This window comes from Notamacropus eugenii, chromosome 6, assembly GCF_028372415.1.
Source record: "Notamacropus eugenii isolate mMacEug1 chromosome 6, mMacEug1.pri_v2, whole genome shotgun sequence".
NCBI classification, from domain to species: Eukaryota; Metazoa; Chordata; class Mammalia; order Diprotodontia; family Macropodidae; genus Notamacropus; species Notamacropus eugenii.
Window position 1 is genome coordinate 381245526 of NC_092877.1, and position 25069 is coordinate 381270594.

At 40.1% G+C, this 25069-nt stretch overlaps 1 protein-coding gene across 9 annotated transcripts in view; it reads left to right on the top strand.

Moving 5' to 3' along the window:
* The window catches only part of TPRG1 (tumor protein p63 regulated 1), a 290596-nt gene extending 265765 nt beyond the window's left edge, over window positions 1-24831 (top strand). For all 9 annotated transcript variants that reach the window (XM_072618834.1, XM_072618840.1, XM_072618836.1 and 6 more), the window contains 2 exons: window positions 11892-12045; window positions 22977-24831. In XM_072618834.1, coding sequence (XP_072474935.1) covers window positions 11892-12045; window positions 22977-23171 — 349 coding nt within the window. In that variant the 3' untranslated portion in view covers window positions 23172-24831. The remainder of the gene's footprint in view (window positions 1-11891; window positions 12046-22976) is intronic.
* The last annotated feature ends 238 nt before the right edge of the window (window positions 24832-25069 follow it).

Genomic DNA, 25069 nt, shown 5'->3' on the forward strand with positions numbered 1-25069 from the left:
TATTCTTCCACAGTGCCTTCCTTGACCTCATGGAGCTTATATTCTAGTAGACAGGAATGCCAAAAAAGGGGATTTGGAATAACAAAAACATCAGCGAAACAAACTTGACTGGGTTCGTTCACTGCAGGATTACTGGCTGCCCACTCCCACACATAGATAGTCACTGTATTTTCTGAATGTAAAGGCCAACCATCCAAATCATATATTTACAAACCCAGAGATGAAAGTGAGCATCAGTATCATCTATTCCAACTATCTCATTTTACAGTTGAGGGAATTTAGTCTTAGAGACATGAAGAGAGACATAGTTTCTGAATGTAAAAGTTATCTCTATAGATCATTGATTCAGAGTTGGAAGGTCATGGATTCCAACTTCTCCATTTCATACATGGAGAGATGGTAATTGAGAAGTGAAAGGATTTGCCCAAGCTCACAGAGTTACTTGGTGGAAGAGGTAGTATTTCAAACACTACTGTCTGATTATGGATCCAGGACTCAGTTTATGGCATCCCATTGCCTAAGCAGTCAGACCAATGAAGTCAAATTTCTCACCTCTCTGAGTGTCTAAAGGGGCAGTGTGCAGAAAGGGGTTTGTCTGGAGCACATAAAGAGGTGTGAAAAAGAAAATAAGCCTTCATCTCCAGAATCCTGCACACATGGCAGAAGGGTAGCTTCTCAGTGGGGAATGAAGGTACAGGGAAAGGGGATATAAAGGTGGAGAAGTGTACTGCACAACATTGAAGTCAGTGGACTGCGGAGGCTTCAGCACCGATGAATCCTTGCGCCACAGGTAACCCACATGCACACAGCACTAAACAGATTTATTTCTATGACAGGCTGTTTCTAGCTCAATGAACCCTGGGAATATAAATATCTGATAGGTGAAATATAACTACAAGAGCCCTAGTGAAAGTGCTTTCTATTGGTAAAATGGAACTGCCCTCAAACCTGATAAATTCTTCTTTGAGAACCAGCATGTCAGAGAGGGTAAAGAGCTTGCTTCAAATTCAGAAAGGTCTGGGTTCAAGTTCCACCACTGACATGCACTGACTGACTGGCCATGGAATCCTGGGCAAGCCTCCTTACTTTGGAACCACAGGCAACTCTCAAAGTGTGTAAGGTGGGGAGATGTTTCTTTGCCTCAGTGGATGGATTTTCTACCTGGGGATTCTCTGTATCAGTGAAATCATAGATCTAGTCAGAGGAATTAGTAAAAAATAAAATGAAATCTTCCTGATTCACTCAGTCAGCATAGCAACCAGGTTATAAGAGAATCAGGGGAGGAATTTTCTTGTTTAGGGACATTAATTCTGCCAGCTGATGCATTGTTGTCTTTGTAGTCAAATGCTTGTGCCCTGCTGCATTTCTAGCGGTTGACAAGTCCTGTTGATTTGGTCTCCACATTGTCGTGAACATCTATCCCTCGTCTCTGACCCTGATCCTAATTCAGACCTTTATTTCCTCTCTGATTCCACTCTAAGTTCCTTGCTCTGCCCCGCTCACCCCTAAATGCAGCTCTGACACCATCGCCAAAATAATTGGCAGGCACAAATCTAAACATATCACCTCCTCAAGTAACTCTAGTCATTGATTCTCTTTGCAAATAAGGTGAAATGTAAAAGCTACAGGCTGGCATTTAAGGCCCTTTCAAGTCTGACTAGCCCATCTTCCCAGAATTATCATACATTATTTCCTTTTTCAGCATCTACATTTCAGCTGAACTCATCTACTTGCTGCTTCCCAAAAGATCATTGTATCTCTAGCCTCTGTGTGCCTTGTACTATCAGAGGTGGGATCCCTGTGATCTCGAGACCACATGTGACTTTGAGGCCACAGGTTCCCCACCCCGAGTCTATTTTCCATGCCTGAATATATTGCTTCCTCACCTGTTTCTTAGGGCACTCCACTTTCTTTTAAAGTATAACTCATAAATTTCCTGAGTCTTTTTGTAAATGAAGGGAATGGCCCACTCCATACTGAAACCTATGATCCATCCCCTAAATCTACATTCCACCTCTTTCCTGATCTCCCTGCCTGCTGGGTTTTTTCCTTCTTACAACTATCATCCTTAATCTAGATCTTTAAATCTTTACAAGTTATTTTCTTTGGAAAGTTGATCTAAAGGACCTTTTTGGGGGATTTGTTATTTGTTGACATGCACAAAGGGAAATTTCAGTGAATGCTTGTTAGACTGGATCCCACTGATTTCCAAGAAGCTATCTACTGGAAGACTTAGAATCAAGAGAATTGGACTCAAATCAAGACTCAACCACAATGTGATCATGAGCAAGTGACCCATCCTCTTTGAGAGTGTAAATTAGGAATAAGATATCCCCTTCCTCACCATGCTGAGAGCCATAGGGAATAGAGCTGGGCTTCCGCTGGTGTAGACCAGAGAGAAATCCCCATTGAGGAAGGTCCTCTCAATGCAGTTGGCACTTCCTGTTCAACATCAAGTCTTAGAGGTGCCCGGAGCACCAAGAGGTGAAGCAACCTGTCCAGGCTTCTGCTGCATCTGGGGCAGAGGCAACACTTGAATCTCTGTCTTCCTGATTTTCCTCACTTCATGTGGTGACTCCATGCATTTTCACTGTCTGCCACCTATGCTAGTAATGTTCTTCCTCTTCACCATCTGGCTTGCTTCACCTCTCACCTAAAATCTCACCTTTCCCCAATACCCTTAATGCTAGTGCCTTCCATTTAGAGTTTTCTATGATTCATTGGTGTGTGTATGTGTGTATGTGTATATACACATATACTCACATGTATAGGTATATATAAATATATGCATATGTGTATGTATGTATATACATGGATATGTGGATATGTGGATATTTATATATGTGCACATATACAGGCATACATATATGTGTGTATGTATATTTTTGTAACTAGGTTTTATGTTGTCTCCACATTAGACTGTGCACCCCCTGAAAGCAAGAAATGCTCGATTTGTTGTTGTTTCTTTGTCTCTCCAGTGCTTAGCATAATGCTTGGAACATAGAAAGCCCTCACTAAATGCTTGTTGACTTGACTTCCAGGACTTTGAAGGTTGTTCTATATCCTTGGTTTTTCAGTTGTGTCCAGCTCTTCATGAACCCCTGAACCAACAGTCTGTGACATTTTCTTGGCAAAGATACTGGAGTGGTTTGTCATGCATTCTCCAGGTTTATGTAGGCAGGGGTTAACACTGCTGCCCAGGCTCACACAGCTGTAAGTGTCTGAGGTCAAATTTGAACTCTGGTCTTAATGACACCAGGTCCAGTGCTCTATCTACTTCACCACCTAGCTTCCCCTTTTTTTAACCATTATCCTTTAAAACTACCCCCCACCCCCAAAAAACTGCCTGTCACCCAGTTGTAATAATAGGTAAGTATGTGAAAATGCTTCATTTTCATTAATGTCTAGCAGTCATGAAGAGATATTCTATTCATTTAAGACATTTGGATCCTTAGGGGGCAGGGAAGGTGTCTTTTCTCTGATTTGTTCAACACTTGGGAAATGCTTGTGTGGATCCAGGATTGCCCTCTGGGTAGTGGCTCAGATTTTGACAACTTCATGCCATCACAACCTCTGTTTGCTTTTCTTCTCAATTCTCAGGAATACTGCATATTTCCTGGATTCTCTGCAATCCTATGAATAATCAATTCTCAGGTGCTTCTGGAGTCAGGTGATGAGGATGCTGCAGGCATCAGGCTAGGTTGGCCTGGGCTGGTCATCTCTTCCTCTCACCATGGGATTGGGCCCCTTCTATTGGGAGGTTTTGCTGTAGAGGTCCTTCAGGAGACTCCTTTAACTTAACTTCTGTGACAGTCACAGGTTGCTCCCTTTCAGTATAATGAGCAGCTCTTCTCCCCTGTCAAGGACAACAAGATCCAAGATACTTCAGAAAGTCCCAACTCTCATGGGACCCTTCAAATAAATCAGTGAAGAGCTGCTGTCTAGTAAAAGAGGGCTTCAGTCTATTGCTGCTGAACTCAGAGGGCACGAGAAAGAGAGAGAAGCTATTGACGGTTTGCTTTTGACTTGATGCAAAGGATCACTCTTGAATGATCACCGGATCCACAAGGGAAGTGAAAGGTAGTGAATTCCTCATCACTGAAAATATTCAGACACCGTATGATTACATTTCATCAGTCTTCTGGAGATGATTCTAGTTCAGACAGAGGTTGAGCACATAGACCTCTGAGTTCCATTCCAACTCCAAGATACCATGATTTTAATATCCTCTAAGAACGTTGCAAATACTTTAAATTACACTTCATTTTTTTGTCAATGTGAATAAGCAAATTCCCTTTAATCTTTGTAGTCAGTCTATCTCTTCCCCCATCAACTTTCTTTATGAATTTCCTGTGAATCTTTTCCAAATTCTGGAATTGTGTTGTACTTTCTCCCTTGATTCCAGTGTGGAATAAATCAGAGCCTATTGAGTTTCAGGGCCACCCATGTCAACAAATGGTTAAGCTCACTGAGCCCAAGGCCCTGGAACCTTCTGGTGCTGAGCCAGGTGAGCAAAGAAGAGAGAAAGGCAGCACCTGCTGATGAGTTTGGAACAGCCGGGGGCCATGGATAGAATGTAAACACGTTCTGAAAACCTTATTGTTTGACTCTGTGCCAGCGTCTTTTGGGTTCTTGTCATGGAAAATATTTCATCTGAGGTCATATAGTCAGCAAAGTAGCATTTAATACCCTCCAAGGTGCCAATTCGTTGCCCTCTTTTGTGCTAATTAAATTAGCAAAGAGCTAACATTTCATGAATCCCCAAAAGCCTGTCTTTCAAGAACACAGATTGCAAAAGAATGGAGAAAAATATAGTGTGATTTCTCTTTCTCTCTTCCCACCTTTGTCCCCCTTAGCTCCTCTCTCTCTCTCTCTCTCTCTCTCTCTCTCTCTCTCTCTCTCTCTCTCTCTCTCTCTCTCACACACACACACACACACACACAGACAAACACACACACTGTTTGCCTAACAAGAACACACCCAACATTTAGAGCAAAAGTTAATGTCTGTGCTTCCCCATAAACTGGGATCTGGTGCCTTAAGCTATGTTTTTAATTGTTGTTAAGCTTCGAGATTTGAGAGGAGCAGAAAGGAGGTGTAGCTGACTGAGGTAATGAAGGCTGCTATTCCTCTTCATGGAGGACTTTGAATCACTTTTTCTTCCATTTACATTGTTTGGGGGAAGAGAACCAGTGAAGGCTAGAATGGAAGTGGAATGGGTAGGCAGGAAGCTTGTTATGTCCTGCTGTGAGAAAAAGTAAGAACCAGCATCTAATAGAGAGTCAATCATGTAGCAGACAGCACCTTGGATGGATTTAGATGCAATTAAGTCCTTAGAATTCTTGGGCATTAAATATGGAGGAGACTTCCAGTTACACAGGGCTTAAAATCTGAAGGAATTTGCCAATTTTTAAATTATTAGAGATGAGGAATCAGAGCAGAAAGAGTCCCCCTTAATTAATCACTCTCTCAATCAATCAATCCAGAAGGATTATTTCAGTGGGCACTAGGAATCCTAATTCCTCTCATCTTTATGCTTAGGTCTTCTCTTATACATGTATCTTTGTTAACTGCTTCTGAATTCTCTTTAAGGTAGGAATTGCACTCATCTTTTGCTCTTATTTCCAGTATATAATAAATTCCAGGGGCCAGTGGGATTCTGGACCACCTATATTAATTAGATGCTTAAGCTTACTGAGCCCTTGACCATTTTGGCCACAAACCAAATGTGCAGAGGAGAGAAAGAAGGCAGTGTACTTGGCTCTGACAACACTTTATAAAAATCACTTTAGTACTTTACCTAAAGTTACACATGTAGCCAAGTGGAAATTTGAGCTCAGAAAGAGTGTTTCCCCTCATAAAGCAATAGCTGACCTATTGGAGATACACACAGAACACATATTTCACAGACACATGCACACATGTGTGTACACACATTCACTTATATTTCACATATACACTCATATGTCTAAATGCCCTCTGATGTTCCTTCTAGCTCTCAAAAGTCTATCATTTTATGACCCTGATCTCAGGACTCAGGATCACACAATTTGAGAAGAGGAAGGGGGTTCCATGATCACCTCATCCATCTCACATCCCTTCTCCCAAAAATATTCCTCATATAACCTATACAACAAGTGGTTGCCTAGCCTTTTCTTATAGAATGAATATCTGTCAAGTACATTTAAATTGAAGTACAAGTTCTCAGGTCATGATCTATGGGTGAGGTGGGCTACCAAGAACCTCAGCATCAATGGGTACTTCCTTAGGTCTGCCTCCCCAGCTCCAGCCTATTCCAACTTTTGAGCCCCAGCTGTAAAGCTTCCACAGCCTTATTCTCCCATATCCACTTCTTGATTTGGTGTGGTTTTCTGAATTATCTTCCTCTAGAATGTTTCTGTTTTGCCACACCCACATATTAGTTTTCCCCTAGATTCAAGCCTGTTAGTCTGAACCTGACTCTGGTTGTGTTTTGTCAGTTTCCTCATCAGTGAAAAGGAGAGGTTTGTACTAGAGAACCTCCAAGGTCCTTTATAGCAGGAGAACCAGAACTCTGGAAAGGGTCCTGGTTATTTCTGCATTATTGAAAATAGTCTACTGAACTCCACTTGGCCCAAATCTAAATCTTTGAGTAGATGTAGCCCCTCCCACCAAACCCTTACCACATGGCCCCTGGAACAAGTCTTGTCTCTTATACTTGTTAGAGACTACCAGCTCAATCCATTTCCAAGACCACCTTCATGGAAAATATTGGTGGACATCAAGTGTAGGTGTTTGGTTAGCCAGGAAATAATTTCCCAGTCATGTCAATTATAACTGTTGAGGGAGAGGATTCATTGAAAGCCCCAGATTTAGAATTCAAAGAAACTTTAGAAATTACTTATTTCAATCCTTTCATTTGATAGGTGAGAAAACTGAGACCCAGGGAGGTGGTGAATTGTCCAAAGTAAGATAATTAGAAAGAATCAGAAACAGTATTCAAAACTAGGTCCAATGACCCCAAAATGACTCCTCTTCACATCATCCTACTATTACATTTTAAACCTCAAGCTCAAACTTTTACTTTTTTCCAGTTAGAAAATAGAAAATGCTGGTGAATTCTATTATTTAGGTAGAGAGTCTAAGAAGATAGACTGACTGATATCTCCCTGGTCATGCAGGTTTAAACTTCATTTGGGGGCAACCATGGAGGGAGTAACAGGGCATGTGTTGTTACTTTAGCCAGCTTGGCAAATTTTCATTCCCTTTGGATAGAAGCAAATTTGCACACAGCACATAAATTGACATATGAAGCAGTAAATAATTCCATTGTGCAAGATGTTTTAATGGACTTGAGCCAAAATGCTCCATTAACCACACATCCATAGAATATTCATTGAGTTTGCATTCTGTTGAAAGAAAGGAAGAAAGAAAGAAAGAAAGAAAGGAAGGAAGGAAGGAAGGAAGGAAGGAAGGAAGGAAGGAAGGAAGGAAGGAAGGAAGGAAGAGAAAGAAAGAAAGGAAAGAAGGAAGGAAGAAAAGCAGTACAATGAAGGAGGTTTAGAAATGTCTTCAGCCCCTGAGGAGGTGGGAGAGAGGAAGAAGACTTCAGAGGTATGCAAAAATTTTTTTTAGAACTTTTTTGCTTCTTTCTTTTTTCTCCCCAAAGGATTAAGTATAGAAATGATTGGGTTTCAGCTTTCAAAAATAGTTGTCAAAATCTGAGAACAGGGTGGGAATTTGTGCCAAATGCTCTCCTTCAGTCTTCGTTGTTCAAAGTAGCCAAATCATGTCTTGTACACACTGAAGTGTGTACTCAGTGTGTGTGTTATGTGTATGGACATGTGAGTTTGTAGTGTATTCTGCACACATGCAGAAATTGGCTTGCATTTTCAGAAACCAGAACAACCTCCCTTCCCCAAACTGACAAACTCAGGAAGTGACAGCTTTGGATTGGCATCACCATTAAGCTTGGGCTTTTCACTCCAGAAATCCCAGGATTTGGTTTCCAAGATAAATGAGACATCCATGGTACTTGGTTGGGATGTCTAAAGTTTCAGGCTTTTTGTTTTAGTCTCAATTGGGTGCAAAGCCCATGAGCTTGGATTAACCTTCATCGCTGCATCCAGATAGGGCTAAAACCGCAGAGCACAGTTTCTGAAGGATGCATGCCAAAAGTAAAACCCACGGATATTCTAGGCATATTACTCAGTGTCCCCCCTTCCCCCAAGCCTGCCACCACTCCAGCTTCTCGATTCTATCGAAGGAATCTCTCTGGCACTGCTGAGCACACCACGCCCAGTGCACCTGGGCCTTTGAGGTCTGTACTGGAGGAAGATGGACTGTCCTCTTCTGTGTATGTAGTAATAACAATACTACTAATAATAAGTTGGTGGCAGAACAGCAAAGTATAATATTGCTTTGCTACAGATGAATGAATTGACATTCCCTCACCCACTTCTCTGCATTCATACAATCTGCCTTCCATACCTGGACCATGCTCACTCCTTACATCGAACTTTCAAAGCCTTTGTCTTCCTCCAGGGCTCAACTATATCTTCTCCTCTTTTGAAAAACTTTCCCTGATTTCCTGACTTCGCTAACTTTTACTGTTCTCTCCCACCTGTCATTTTTCTTATCTTATATTCTACTCACTCAGTGTATCTACCCCACACCACTCCTTACTTCCCAGTAAAATGCAAGCTTTTTGCACACAGGTGTTGTTTCATCAGTGGCTTGGTATCCTCAGTGCCAAGTGAGCACGGTGCTTGTCATTCAGTAGACAGTTAAGGTATACTTGTTGAATGGAAAGGAATGGAATTTTACCAGGCTGGATTGATTCAAAGGAAGAATTTGAGCAGTCTACCCAAACTGCTTTCCTGAAACAAGATGAATCAGCAGTGATTCAGGAAGGTCACCAATGCCAAAGTCATTGCCAAACCCAGTAGTCTTCCTTCCATAAATCCCCATCCTACTACACCTCTCTGAGGGATATAGCTTTGAAGCCAAATCATCCCAACATGAGATTTTGTTCCTTCCTCAAGTATTTAGTGCTTCTCCCGTACCCATTGACTAGATCTGTTCTGCCTTCTTTCTTGATTCTTTTTCTCCTCTTACTTTCCATGTGGGGCTGGGAATTTTCCAAAGTGCAGGCATGATATCTGCATTCTGCAGTTCCTCTTCTACCCTTTCCTCCCTAAGATCTTATTTATTGCTAGGATTTCAATACTCACCCAATGCAGACACTTTCGAAATAAAAATCTCTAGCTCTGCTTCCCTCCTATACCACAGTTTCTATTTTCCAAAAGGCAGTTGAGTTTTTCTACCTGAGAGCCTTGCCATCATCTGAAATTCAAAATCTGTACCAAACCAATGTACTAGTACCACACACATTACTATTTTTCTTAGGGTCCCCATTTTGGGTAATGGCCACCTTATTCTCCAGGACATTTGGATTCTAAGGTTTGGATTCCTTGATTCTTTCCTCTCTGTTTCCACCTTGTCCAATTAATTTTCACACCCTCTTATTCCTGTGCAATGTCTTTTTCATGTAGATGAAATGGGATATCCACAGCTGAGAAAGCTGATGTCCCTTAAAGATATCAGTACAGATGACTTCTATGCATCTGGGCAATGGGGGATGCCAAAAGTGAAAGACCAGGCCAATAGCATCCATCAAGAATAGAAATGGATTTTGAACTGTATCTGGGGCAGAGAAAAACACAAAGTACTTTGCATATAACAGCTGCACCAAATCCAAGAATATCTTTCCTCCTAGAAAAATATGGAAAAAGGTGTTGGTCACAAATTTATCTTTTTAGTTGCCATCCTACTGAAAGTTTCAGTGACTTACCTGGCATCACATAATCAGAATGTTCAATCTAAGGTTTGATTCCAAGGTTCCCTTCCTTCTGGGCAGGTTTTGGTGTACTATACTGAATCAAATAATTGTTAAATGCAAGGAAATTGAAAGTCCCTTTCCCGGAACAGACATTAAACCTCAATGTGAAGCAAGCCCTAGGACTGACTCCGTCGTGGATTCTGTAAACCACGGGATCGTGGCATCTTCTGTGGAATCAGGAGCACAGAGCCTTGAGCTCAATGGGAACTGCAGTCCCCTTTCAGCCATTCCTGAGAAGTGGTTGCTCATTCAATGTCAAATGGAATGACTACATTAATCAATGTATGGGAATTTGAAGGTCATTGATCCCTCATTTTGCTAAGTGAGGAAACTGAGGAAACTGAGGAAACTGATGACCAGAGATGTGATTTGCCCAAAATCATATGAGGAGTTATGCAACAAAGCCAAATTGGGAATCTGGGTCTTCTGTCTTCAGATAGATCTTGTTCTAAAGAAAGACATTTCTTCACATTCTCTCTGAAACTGCCCATTCATTTTTAGCCAGCTCCATTGTAATTGTTGGGAAAAGAGTCCTTACATTTGACCCAAATCTGCCTCTTTTTACCTTCTGACCATCCCATCAGTTCTATGCCCTGTGGTTACATAGAATGCATCCAATCTCTCCTTCTTGAGACATCCCCAAATACTTGAAGGAGGCTAATCTGTCGTTTCGAAATCTTTTTGTCTCCAAGCTCAGCAATCCATGATTCTTCATTTCTCTTGCAAGAGCCAGGCTTGTCTCAGATCATTATTTACAATGACTAGAGGATTGCAAAGGGAGAGGGAAGAGAGCTGGGTCCTTTTACCTGCCTCTACTTATCCTGCTTCTCAGCCATCCTAATGTTTTGGGTGGATACAAAGTTTTGATGAGGGTTAGGTAACTGTGTACTCAAGGTCACATGTGGCCCTCTAGGTTCTCGAGTGTGACTGATTAAATCCCAACTTCATCGAACAAATCCTTTGTTTTGGTAAGTTTGGATTCCTTCAAAGGGTCACATTTGAGGACCTAGAGAGCTACATGAGGTCTCAAGGACACAGGTTCTTCCCACCTCGTCTAGGACCACTTTTGGAGAACCATACTTTTCTACTCAGTGGCTAGGATAATTCCTTCTGGCTCTTGGACTTTGAATAGCATGGCCTTAGCAAACATTTCTTAATTTGAATGAATTAAGTAAATAAATTTATTTCTGCTTTGTGGACAATACACAGAGACTGACAGAAGATCATAAGAAAAGAAGACTCATGCAGTGGAAAAATCACCACTCTTGAAGTCAGCTCTGACCTGTGATCTGTGTGATTCTGAGCCAGCAGTTAATTTCCCTGAGCATTGGTTGTCTCATTTGTAAAAGGGACATAGTACTTGGATGACCTATTTCACAAGGGTTGTCATGAAGGAATTACTTTGTAAATATTTATTGGAAAGAATTTCAAATGTCTCTGTCAGGCTTAACTTTCCGTGACTCCATTTCTCCCTCACATGATATTACATGTGGGTATTACTCTTCCAAGCTCAGGGACTTTCCTTAAATTCACCTTCAGAATATGCCATTTCTGAGATTTTGAAGGTCGACTGCAACAGTAGCTTGTTCTTGATGTCATTTGTCTTTTACCAAAAGTAGCTCGGGACTGGAGGATCTTTTTGGTGAAAAGGGGTGGGGTTGGCAATGTCATGGATGGATTACTGGCCTAGAAATCAGGACTCTGAATTTGGATCCTGCTTTTGATGCTTCTGTGCAACCCTGGACAAGAAACTTAATCTCAGTCCAATTTTCTTATCTGTAAAATGGGACTAGTAATAGCATTTACCTCAAATGTAAAAACCAAACAAGACAATTTCTATAAAGTGGTTTACAAACATTAAATTCTTGTATAAATATTAGTTATCATAACTATTTGTATTTATAATTGAATCTCCCTAGTCAAGGGCACGTAAGTTATAGAAACCTCAGTCTGAATTGTCTTCCTTTGGTTGTATCCTTATAAATCTGACGCTGAACCATTCATTTTTAAGGAGGCAGGGTGAAGGCATACGCATCTCTTGGGGAAAGAGCGAGGAGCAGTCCCTTTTGTCCCGCTGGAACCCTTGGTCCACTGAAGTTCCTTATGCTACTTTTACAGAACACCCCATGAAGAAGAGCAGTGAAAAGTTCAGTGAAATTTGTAAGGTAGGTATGACTTTGGATGGTTCCCCTGGGAAAGTGTGGCTCAGAAGTCACAAGAGTCCAAAGATACAGCTGCTGCAAGCATTAAATGATGGAGTATACTCAGACTATTTAATTTTATTTTGGCTACCTTCAGTGTGCTAGTTCAAGCCTGTTTGACCTTCAGGATACTCTTTCCTCTATGTGGGTTTCAGTTTTCCCAACAGTAAAATGAGAGGTGAACTGGACCATTGATACTTAACCTAATATCTGTTTTTTTTTTTTAAATTATCAGTATTTTCTGGCTCTTGCATCAGTATACTTATCCCAGCATGCTTACTCCTTCCTTCCCCTACTCAGTCATCCTATTTGAATAAAATAGTATTTTTTACAGAGGCAAAAAAAGGTCAGAGCAACCTATCAGTACACTGAAAAAATCCAAAATTATCTGCAAAGTCTAACACCTGTGGACCTTTCACCCCCATGAAGGGGTAGTTTGGCAATGTCTGAGCATCTCTCTTCATTTCAGTCCTGTTGGATCTCTACACTTTGGTTACATTTCCTTTAGATTTGTTGGTTTATGGTTTTTCTTTTCATTTCCACAGTTTTAGTCATCGTGTGTGTAGTCTTCTTGGATCTATTGATTTTACTCTGCAATAGTTCAGTAGATCTTTCAAGACTTCTCTGTATCCATCACATACCATTTCTTACAGCACAGTAACATCCCATTAGATTCACATATCATACTTTGTTTAGCCATTCCTCAGCCACTGGGCATCTATTTTGTTTAAAAATGTTAGCTATCATAAAAAGTTCTGTCATGAGTCTTTTGGAGTATATGAGGACTTTTTTTCCGCCTAATCAATGATTTCCTTGGAGTATAAGCCTAGTAATAGAATCACTCATTCAAAGGGTATGGATATTTTGGTCATTTTATTTGCATAATTCCAAAGTATTTTCTTAAAATGATTATACCATTTCACAGTTCCCCTAACAAAGTATTAAAGTGACTATCCTTCCACTCGTTCATCCAAAACCAAACTTCCAGTAAATAGCAGGTCCAGGGTCAGTATCCAAGTCTCTTTATTTAATAGCTCAGTATTCTTTCCTTTGGGCCATGAATCTTTCTATATGGATGCTATAAATGATAAATGAGACCCTAAATATTTCTGAACCTTTTATTATTTTTAGCTCATTTTATGTATTTCTTGAGGCTTTTCAAGGTAGAGGGATGTGATGGATGAGTATGAGGTACATCTAAGCCCATCTGCCCTTTGGAGTCAAGAATAGCTAGGTTCATAAATCCCTGCTTCTGATACATACTACCTAAGTACCCACTGATAATGTCCTTAGGCTCTCCAAGTCTCAGTCAGCTCTCCAAGCAAGATTCCATTGATGATGATAATATGGGAGAGCTGATGATCCGCTTTGGGGGAAGCACTTTCTATTCTGCAGATTCCCCATCCTGATGTAATCCCACATGTAGAACAAATATAGCTCTTCCTTTCATTTTTCCCATTTATCCTCATTGTAACCATTTAAGGTACCTAGTGCATGTGTCCCCACCCCCATTTTTCAGATGAGGGAGTGAAGGCAGCTTCTTATCCCAAAACAGGTGTGCTCTTTCTACAATAAAACACTAGCTCTTAATTTAAATTTAGATCCCAAAGCATTTACTTGTCTTCCTACCATAGATTTTCTTCTTTGGCCCATGTGCCTGCTGGTTCACCTTTCTGTAATTGAAAATCCCAGAGAGTAATCTCCTAGGGATTGAGAGCTTTTCAAGCCCAGACGGTGAAGGCCTGACTCATTGGAGACAGAGGTCCTGGTAATGTTTCCTATTGTGCAGTGTGCACGTGGCAGCAGCTTGTGGCCAGAAGGTTGGAAGGACTCGCCCAAGAAGGGAATTTGGTCCCCCAGGCATAAAACCTGTTCTTGTCACCCTGTGTCAACAGGAAGCAAGGGGTGGCTTTGCCAGTGAAAGGAGAGATGATGAGTGGGAAGTTTTGTTGGCATTTGAAGTGAGCCCCTGTGAAGGGCCCAGCAACAATGGAGGTTACGGGCAGGAGACTTAGAGAAACAAAAACGCCAAACCACCAGCAGTGTGCATGCAGCCGGAGATGTTAGAACTTGATCCTCTTTTGTTGAAAGAGGGGAATGAGGGGGGGCAGATTTTTCAGAGAAATATGCTGCCGGTGGCACTCATGTCAGGTTACATGACTTTACTGTCACCCAGCCTGAGCTCAGCTGCCAGAAATTCTCCAAAGGAGAGCCTTTCTGTCCCTTTTTTGCACTCCACATGTGTTGTTTCTCTCCTCATTCCCATTAACTTCCTTCTTCATGGTTGGCAGAGAAATTGCTGCAAACTAAACACATTTGACCTCTGATGAAATGCTAAAGTACATATAGGGGAAAGTGTATCTACCTTCTTTTTTGACCCTTCCATTCAGAGTTGATAAATTTTAATAAATATAATTTATTATTATAAATTATAAAATTTATAAATTTTAATGAAACCTAAGACCAGAATTCTAGGGAAAGACAGAATCATAGATTGTTGTAGGTCTTCAATTCAATGAATTTGAAGTTGGATTTTGATCCTCAAAAATGGCAAATATTTTATCTCTTTATGTCCATATGTCTATATCTATTTGTAAAAAACATTATATAAATGTAGAGGGGCACTAGGCAGTACAATATTTAGAGCATTGGGTTTGGCACCCGGAAGACTCATCTTTCTAAGTTCAGGCTTGAGATATTTACTAGCAATGGGATGCTAGACAAATCAGTTAACCCTGTTTTTGGCTCTGCTTGCACATCTGTAAAATGAGGCAGAGAAGGAAATGGCAAACTGTTCCAGTACTTTTGCCAAGAAAACCCCATGTGTACCCTCACACATATTCACACACACACGTATATGTATGTATGCATCTATGTATATGTATTGTATATCATATATAGATACAGGTCTATAGAGAGATGAAACACTATGTATAAATACGCTTATATATTCAAATAGGAAAGAGAGAGAAAAAATACAAACAGTTGACATTTTTGTTAGATTGCTGTTGTTGAGTCATTTCAGTGTTGTGTGACTTTGTGACCCATTTGGGCTTTTCTTAGCCAAGTTCCTCGAGCAATTTGCTATTTTCTTCTCATTTTACAGAAGGGGACCTGAGGGAAATGGGTTAAGAAACTTAGTGTCAGACAGTTATTAAGTGTCTGAGGCTAGATTTGAACTCAGGTCTACCTGACTCCAGGCTCAGCATTCCATCTACTGTGCCACCTAGTGTGTGAATCTTGGATTTAGAACTGAAGGGGACTTCTGAGGTCATCTAGTCCAACCATTTCATTTTACTTGTGGAGAAACTGAGAGCTAAAGTTATATGACCATGCTTTTGCCCTTAGTAAATGTCATAGGCAGTATTGGAACTTCTTGACTCTTAATCCATCAATTTATCCACTATCTCACAGTACTCGGGCTAGGCCAAGTGAGTGTCTGCTCTGTCTGAAACTTTGTGGAGATACTGTTCATAGGATACTGTCGGCAGCAGATATAACTGAGAGGCAATGCACTGTCATGCAGAAATCACTGGCTTTGGAGTCAGAAGGAATGGCATTGAACAGTTCAACTCTGCTCCTAATTACCTATGTAAGCTTGACCCAGGCACTTAGCATTCCTGGGCCTGAGTTTCCTCCTCTGTAAAATGAGAGTGAGATTAGATGGCTCCTAAGGTCCCTGATATATCTAGACCTATTCTTCTAGGATGCTAAAACAAAAACACACATCACCTGGCATTCCAAATAGAGGGATTTCTTAGACTGGCAAGCTTGGTTGTGGCTTGAAGGCAAGAAGTCATTCTGTAGTATGTATACCACAAATATTTAGCTCAGAGGATTCCCCAGCCCATATGAGCATCAGTAGTTTCATTGGCACTGGGACAGGGTAGCTTTCTGCCAACCCCTCACAGTGTAGGTCTGTCTTAAAATGGGTCCAGAGAAGGGACAGGGCTGGAGAGGTATCTTGACCTTTATTCATTTGAAAGTTGTTCCTAATGGCAGGCAAATCTCACCACTATAGAAACTATCCCCTTCCCCCACCTTGCCCCATTTTCTGAAAGTAACAATATTCAAGCCTTGACGTATAGCAACATTTCCAGCTCTTCCCATGTTCCATCCTTACCTAAAACTGATCAAATCCCTTTCTTCCTTCAAGACCAGCTAAGGTATCCACTTGTACACAGAGCCTATCATAACTTCCCCCCAAATCTCAGTGCCCTTCTTCCACAACTACTTTGTATTTATCTACTTTGTGTTCATTTTCTTGATCATCTTTATTCTTTATGGACAAATGCATACTTGTTTTACTCATTAGAAGGTAATCTTACTGAAGGCAAGAAATTCCTCATTCCTATGTTATTGTCCCCAGGACCTGATAAAGTGCTTAGTACAAAGAAGGTGATTGCTAAATACTTGTTGAGTGATGGATTAAAAGTGCTTCTCCTGTAGTATAAGGCTCATGGAAAGGAAAGAGAAGTGAGGCATAAACAGCTCAGTGATTTTTCAAACTCTGAACATTGTGAATCATGGTAATACCCAGATAATATCATGGAATTGCAATAAACAAGTTGGGGACAAAACATAAAGGCTGGAACTAAATCTAGATGAAAGTTTGGACTGGGGCAAGGGTCACAGGCTGATCCATGTGGAGCTCTCTGACTCATGAGATGCTCACACTTCTGGTTCAGCTCTAAAAGCCAAGACCAGCTTCTTTATGGGTGGTTGGACAGAACAATGGGCCTTTATGAAGAGTGCTTGTTAAGCTTGAATGAACTCAGAATGAACTGTAACCCACAATTTAATCCAGGTTAGAGAGACTGTTGCTGAAGAAACATACAGCGAGCTCATAATAAGAGAACTTATTTCCGATCATCACCTAGTGTACTGTCTCTTTTGTCTTCTCTTTTTTCCCCTTTCTTTTCACTTCTCATTCTTTTTAGCTTGTTATTACAATACCATTATACCACTGCTCAACTCTTCTGTTCCTCATAGATTCTGGTGTGGATAGAACATGCTGCTGAAATTCTATATATATCAGAAGGACTCATGTCATGGAATCATAGATGTATATTTGAGAGAGACACTAGAGGTCATCTCTTTCATCACTCATATTATACAGCAAGAAACCGAGGCCCAGAGATAGGAATGCCCAAGTTCAAACAAGATTTGAATTCAGGATGGCTGGCTGCAAATCCAACCCTTTTCCTATTACTCCACCTGATCTTCCTTGAATATGAAGTGAACAGAATTTCAAAGTTTCCTGATCTAAGGTCTTAACCAGTGAAAGGAAAAAGTACTTAAATCTTGCCACAGGTGTGGCACAGAGGATTATTGGTCAGGTATTAAAGTCAGTCTGATTCTTATCTTCTGAATACTGTTGGGTTGAAAATTTGCCACTGGTGTCAAATAAAAGACTATCTCTTGGGTAATGGAAAGGCTTGGTTAATGCACATGTATGAAGAATAATAACATTTGAAGAGTTTTGGGGAGAGAATCTGGAGGACCTAGGACTGCTTGAAGTAATTCTTGGGATCTTATCCCAATCAATCAGTCACTGGCAAGCCCTTAATATATGCCTACTACTTTCCAGTCATCATACCCATATGCTAAAAAACATAATCTCTCACTTTGAGAATCAAATACAAAATCCTTTATTTGATATTCAAAGATCTTCATAACTTTGTATCTCCAACCTTTCTGGTCCAATATACCTTACTTTTCTTCATGTACTTTTTGATCAAGTGACATTGACCTCCTCTTTTTTTTTTTTTTACCTTCAAGAAGACCCTCCATTTCCCCACTCTAGTCATTTTCAAATTCCAGATCTTGCTATGTTGGATTCATTCCCTTTCCATTTCCAAAACAAGTCTCTCAAACTTCTTCTGAATCCCAACTTCTAATAGATTTTCCCAGTCTCCTCCCCTTATTGTTAGTACTTCCTCTTGTTAATTATCTCTAATTGATCTTATATAAATCTTTGCCTTCTGTCTTCCACTTTATACTGTGAGTTCTATCAGAGTAGCTACTGATTTTTGGTTTTCCTTTCTTTGGGTTTTGGATTTGTTTTGGTTTGGATTGCCAGGGTTTAGCACAGTACCTGTCCCATATTTGGTGTTCTTTAAATTCTTTAATTAACACCTGATGCTAATTGATATTTAGTTAATTAGTTTAGTAAAATAATAACTAAATGATGAGGGCCTTTTTGATTTACCTTTCAAATAGCATCAGCTTGACCAATTTTTAGGCATTCTGATAATGGGAAACAAATAAATACATCAAATAAATGCATCCAGAAAGAGAAAGCTAAGATATAATCCTAATCACACCATGTCTTTATAAACCCTTGGACCTTGCTTTGGAAGCTTCATATTCATTATCCTTTTTGATCTTAACAAGGATACTGCCTGGTCAAGTGAGCAGACCTCATCATTCTCATTTTACAGATGAAATGGGGAGACAAAGAGGCTGATCAGTTTGCTCAAGATATGGTGTCTAACAAACAGTAGTGTTAGAACCACAACTCACAGCTCTTTATTCAGATCAAAATCCACTTCCTACTGCCCCATAGTGATTCTGCTTGGAGTCTTTTTTTTCTTGGTTACCTTGAGGAAAATGCAGTGTATTAGTTCCTAGAAGTAGCAAAGCACGACTTTCCTCCTGGAAATGTAAATGACTGGACAAATTGTAGTATATGGTTGTGACAGAAACCTGTTGTGCTGTAGGAAATTATAAGCTCAGTGATTTTAGAAAAACCAGGATAGACTCACTGGAAGAAATGAGCAGTAAAATGAGCAGAACCAAGAGAATGTTATATCCAGTAACAACAGTACTGTTTCAAGAACAGCTTTAAGCAACTAAGTCATTTTTTAAAGTTTATTTATTTATTTTTAGTTTTCAACATTCATTTCCACAAAATTTTGAGTTCCAAATTTTCTCCCCATCTCTCCCCTCCCCCCAAAACACCTTGCATTCTGATTACCCCTTTCCTCAATATGCCCTCACTTCTATTACACCCCTCCCTTCACTTATTCCCATCTTCTCTCTTCTCTTGTAGGGCAAGATAGATTTCTATACCCCATTAACTATATTTCTTATTTCCCAGTTATATGCAAAAACAATTCTCAACATTCATTCCTAAAACTTTGGATTTCAACTTCTCTCCCGTCTTCTCTCCCCACCCATCCTCCCTGAGAAGGCAAGCAATTCAATATAGGCTACATATGTGTAGCTTTGCTAAAGACTTCCATAATAGTAAAGTTGTGAAAGATTATATTTCCTTCCATCCTATCCTGCCCTTCATTTATTCTATTCTCTCTTTAGGCCTTGTCTTTCCCCAAAATTGTTTACTTCTAATTACTCCTTCCTCCCATTTGGCCTCCCTTCTATCGTTTTCTCCATCCCACTTGTCCCCTTCTCCCCTACTTTCCCATAGTGCAAGCTGGATTGTCATACCAACTTGAGTGAGCATGTTATTCCCTCCTTAAGCCAAATGTGAAGAGAATAAGCTTCACTTTTCCCCTCTCACCTCCTCCCTTTTCTCCTCCACTGAAAAAGCTTTTTCTTGTCTCTTTTAGGAGAGATAATTTGCCCCATTTCATTTCTTCCTTTCCTCTCCCAATGTATTCCTTTCTCACCCATTAATTTTATTTTTTTGGATATGATCTCTTCTTATTCAACTCACCCTGTGCTCTCTGTCTCTCTCTGTCTCTCTCTCTCTCTATATATATATATGTGTCTGTGTGTGTGTGTGTGTGTGTGTATGTGTGTGTGTGTGTGTGTGTATAATCCCTCCAACCATCCAAATACTGAGAAAAGTCTCAAGAGTTGCAAATATTATCTTTCAATGCAGGAATATAAACAGTTCAACTTTAGAAAGTCCCTTGTGATTTGTCTTTCCTGTTTACCTTTTCATACTTCTCTTGATTCTTGTGTTTGGATGTTAAATATTCTATTCAATTCTGCTGTTTTCATCAAGAATGCTTGAAAGTTCTCTATTTCATTGAATGTCCACTTTTCCCCCTGAAATATTATACTCCTTTTTTCTGGGTAGGTGATTCTTGGATTTAATCCTAGTTCCTTTGACTTCTGGAATATCATATTCCAAGTACTTTGAACCCTTGTTGTAGAAGCTGCCAAATCTTGTGTTATCCTGATTGTATTTCCACAATACTCTAATTGTTTCTCTCTAGCAGCTTGCAATATTTTCTCTTTGACCTGGGAACTCTGGAACTTGGCTATAATATTCCTAGAAGTTTCTCTTTTCGAATCTTTTTCAGGAGGTGATGGGTGGATTCTTTCAATATTTATTTTACCCTCTGGTTCTAGAATATCAGGGAAGATTTCCTTGATAATTTCATGAAAGATGATGTCTAGAATCTTTTTTTGATCATCACTTTCAGGTAGTCCCATAATTTTTAAATTGTCTCTCCTGGATCTATTTTTCAGGTCAGTTGTTTTTCCAATGAGATATTTCATATTTTCTTCAACTTTTTTCATTCTTTGTTTTTACTTTGTAATTTCTTTGTTTCTCCTAAAGTTATTAGCTTCCATATGCTCCATTCTAATTTTTAAAGAACTATTTTCTTCAGTGAGATTTTGAATCTCCTTTTCCATTTGACTTATTCTGCTTTTTAAAGCATTCTTCTCCTCATTGGCTTTTTGGACCTCTATTGCTGATTCAGTTAGCCTATTTTTACAGGTGTTATTTTCTTCAGCATTTTTTGGATTCTCCTTTAGCAAGCTGTTGATATGCTTTTCATGATTTTCTTGCATAACTCTCATTTCTCTTCCAATTTTTCCTCCATCTCTTTTACTTGGTTTTCAAAATCCTTTTTGAGCTCTTCCATAGCTTGAGACAGTTGCATATTTGTTTTGGAGGTTTTCAATGCAAAAGCCTTGACTTTCTCTGATGGTAGGCATTGTTCTTCTTCATCCAAAAGGATGGAAGAACACGCCTGTTCACCAAGAAAGTAGTCTTCTACATTCTTATTTTTCTTTCCTTTTATTTCTCATTTTCCCAGCCAGTTACTTGACTTTTGATTCCTTTGTCAAGAGGACAGTATACTCTGGGAACATGTAAGTTCTCATTTCCTCCAAGGTGGCACAATCAAAGGAGAGTTTACTTCTCTCCTGGATTGTGCGCTGGTCTGGAGGGAACCAAAATTTTTTCTGCCCAGAATCTGGGAGTAGAGTTCCCTCTCCCCAGCTGCCTCCAGCTCCACCAAGCCAGTGCTCCTCCTCACCCCAGGGCAGCTCTCAGGGCTCAGATTCAGATCAGCTGCTTGATTTCCCCAGGGGCTTTAGGTGCAGGGCTCCAAAATTGCATGCTGCTTCTGCAGTGGCTGCTGCTGGTGGTCCAGATCACAATCCTTTCTCCTGGGTGAAGGAACTTTCTCATATACCTTTGAAGCTGTCTCTGGTGTTTGTGAGTTGAGCAATCTGGGAACAGCTGTTGCCAGTGGCTCCCTGAAGCTTGTTCTGGGTCCCTATTGTGCTATGCAGTCCATGCTGGGCTGTGCTCCACTACATGCCTGGTGTGATAGACCTTTCCTTTGGCCTTCCATGTTGTGTTGGGCTGGAAATCTCTTTCACTGTCATTTTGTGGCTTCTGCTGCTCTAGAATTTGTTTGGAGTCATTTTTTACAGGTATTTTATGGGCTTCTTGGGGGAGCTTCTACAGGTCTATCTTTCTATTCCACCATCTTAGTTCTGCCCCCCACAACTAAGTCATTTTAACTATTATAAATACCCAAATAAACTCCAAAGACATAGGAAGAGTGGTACTAGTTGCATCCAGAGAAAGAACTTCTAAATAGAAGCATGTATGGAATGATTTTACACACATACATGTTTGTGTCTAAACGTAGTCACCTCTAAGGTGGGGGAGGGAGGGAAGAAAAAGGGGAAAATTTAGAAGATAATTTTATTATATATTTTAAAGGAATAACAAGTTAGACACAACAGATTTGTAGTTTCATGCAATCATCTTTTTCTTAAAATTACTATGCTATGAAAATGCCTTTCTTATTCCATCCATTAAAAATCACTGCTGAAATAGGCAGAGATGGCTTGGGTCAGATATGTGGCAGAACCCCCAAATTTAACAAATGAGATGAACTTTGCAAGTGAACTTTGAAATAATAGGCACAGTAAATTCCCTTAAATCAACTTTTTAAGATCAGGTGAATTGGATAGAATAAGGGTTCCCAGAGAATCTAAGACACTGATCTTGTGGCCGGGAGTCAGAGATCATGGGGCCCTACAGATGAACTTGAAGACACAATTGGAAAATCATCACAGGGAGGAGGGGGCAAAGGATGGGTTCACCTAGGCTTCAACAGCTGGGTATGCTATTGTTTGCTTCCTATTTTAATTAATTGTTCTTGCTATCCCAAATCTCAACTCAATCATTTCTACACTGCTGAAGGAGTCTAAATGTTCTAGTTATTCTTCAGTCTAGTCCAGCTCTTCACAACCCATAAACTTGTCAATGAAATTTTCTTGGCAAAGTTACTGGAATGGTTTACCATTTCCTTCTCCAGTGTGTCCCCATTTTACAGATGAGGAACTGAGGCAAATAGGAGTCAAGTGACTTGCCCAGGGTCACACAACTATCAAGTTTCTGAGGCCAGATTTGAATTCAGATCTTCTTGACTCCAAGCCTGGTCCTCCATCCACTGCACCATCTAGCTACCAAAGATGATTCTTTGGCAGTTCAGATTGTCCAAAGGGGCACATTTTAATTCCTTAGTTGGATAATAAGCAGCCACTGTGCTGTCTGTCTTCATTCAAGTTCTAAATTCTGGTGTCTTGGGAAAAGCCTTTTTTGTTACATTTTAAGAACATTTATGCTTGATTGTTTTCTAACTCCAGGCTCTTCCATTTTGTCTCCCCAGATGTCTTCATTTATAGCTAAGCTTGTGCCTGCTGTTCAGAATGCTCACAAGACTTCCTTAGGACCTGGAAGAGGAAAAGAAGTAATGGTGTCAACAGAACCAATTATCATTGAGACCTATACTGGGTTGATGTCATTCATTGGAAATCGCAACAAACTGGGCTACTCCCTGGCCCGTGGCAGCATAGGATTTTAAATTACATTCATTGTATAGTTGCATCTGTTCTTTCAAAAGATATGCTGTCATTTATGATTTCCATGCTATTTTCTCTGCAGTTTTGTAGGCCACCTTTCCTACAGCTTCCCCTCTATATCCTCTCTTCCCTCACAAGCTTTATGATATATAGACACATTTTCTGGGCCACTTAATTTTTGCCATATAAAGAAGTATGGAATTTGTGTAAGCTGATGTAGTATTTTAGACCCTTCTTCAAAGACTAAGATGATATATAATTAAAGCAGAAACATATTATCAGATTAATGTTTGAATATAGCATGAGTTTTGTACACAAATATGTTCTCCTCCCATTCTTAAGTATTTGTGGATGTATGCTTATTCTTGGGATGTCACTTATCCCTCAAGGCTTCAGCTATGACCTCTATATAGCAGACTCCCAAATGGATGGCCTCCAATCCTTACTCCTTTCCTATTCCCCATATCCCATTGTCTGCCAGATATCTCCATATGGATGTCCAGGTCACCTCAAAATCACCAAGGTCTACACAGAAAATATGATGTTTCCACAGCACTGTTGTTTAATGGCAAGGCCCTAGGGTTGGAATCAAGACATTTGGGTTCTATTACTTTGGGCAAGTTCCTTCTTATTTTTATTCCTCAGTGTCCTCATATATAAAATGATAGTTTGAGATTTGATAGATTCTAAGCTCACCCAATGCTATAATTATGATTCTTACATATATTTTCATAATTTCCCTCCTAAACAGTTTTCGTGGCCATGTTACTGATTGCCCAGTCTATGTCAGCACCTCCTCCATCTAAGCCAATCATTATATGCTGGCTTCATTAATCTTCCTAAAACACTCACTTTCCAAATCATGATGGCAATGATGATGGTGGTGGTGATGATGATGAGTCAGGAAGCAAATATTGCCTTAAGATTGAGACACTTTATATATTGCATCTCATTTGTTCCTCATAATAGCCCTATGAGGGAAGTGTTATTATTATTCCCATTTAACAAATGAAGAAACTAAGACAGAGAGAGGATAAGCAGTTGGCCCAGGGCCACGCTAGTAAGTGTCTCAGGTAGAATTAGAAGCTTCTTGAACAGAAAGTCTTTAGCATTTAAGACATAAGAGGATTCCTACTAGTATCTCAGGTCTCGCTCTCCATTCTTACCCCATTTGTGAACACTCCCCTTCTGAGTGACTGCTCTTGCTCATTGTGCCATAATCACAGACTTGAAGCACAGGCATATTCCTATGACTTCACCTGTTCTTGTGTTCTTCTTCCTACGTGCAATGATTCCCCCTATCTTTTCCCACTCATCTGACCCCTGCCTTCCCTTCAAAGTTCAGCTCAGCAGCAATGGTACCTCCTCTAGGACCATCCACCCAACAGCCTGGTGCTTGCTCAGAACAACTTCTTTCCAGCTGTTGCTGCATTACTTCTCTATGTAAGTCATTTCATGCTTACCATAGCTATTCGTGTTGGCATTTTGTCTTTTTTCTATGTCCTGTTTCTTTAAGCAGAATGCAAATAAGTACTTAAGAGTAGGGGTCATCTCCTTTTGTAACTCCTTTTATCCCCAGCAGCACAGTGTCTTGTTTACGCTAGGTATGTCAAATACTATTGCATAATTCAGAGCATTAAGAAATAAATAAGGAGACCCTGGGTTTTGTCTGCTTTTTAATAGTCATACAACTTGGGGCAAGTCTATCAAACTTTCTATGCCTCAGTTTTCCCACTTTTAAGAAAGGAGGGAGGTTCATACCTTTTCTACCTATCTTATCACATTTCTGTAAGGATCACATGAAACCCACAGATGATGTCCTTTGTAAAGTACTGTGTAATTATCAGATTCTGAAATATGGGAAATGCGTGATAGCAATTATGATTGGTGGTGTTGGTGA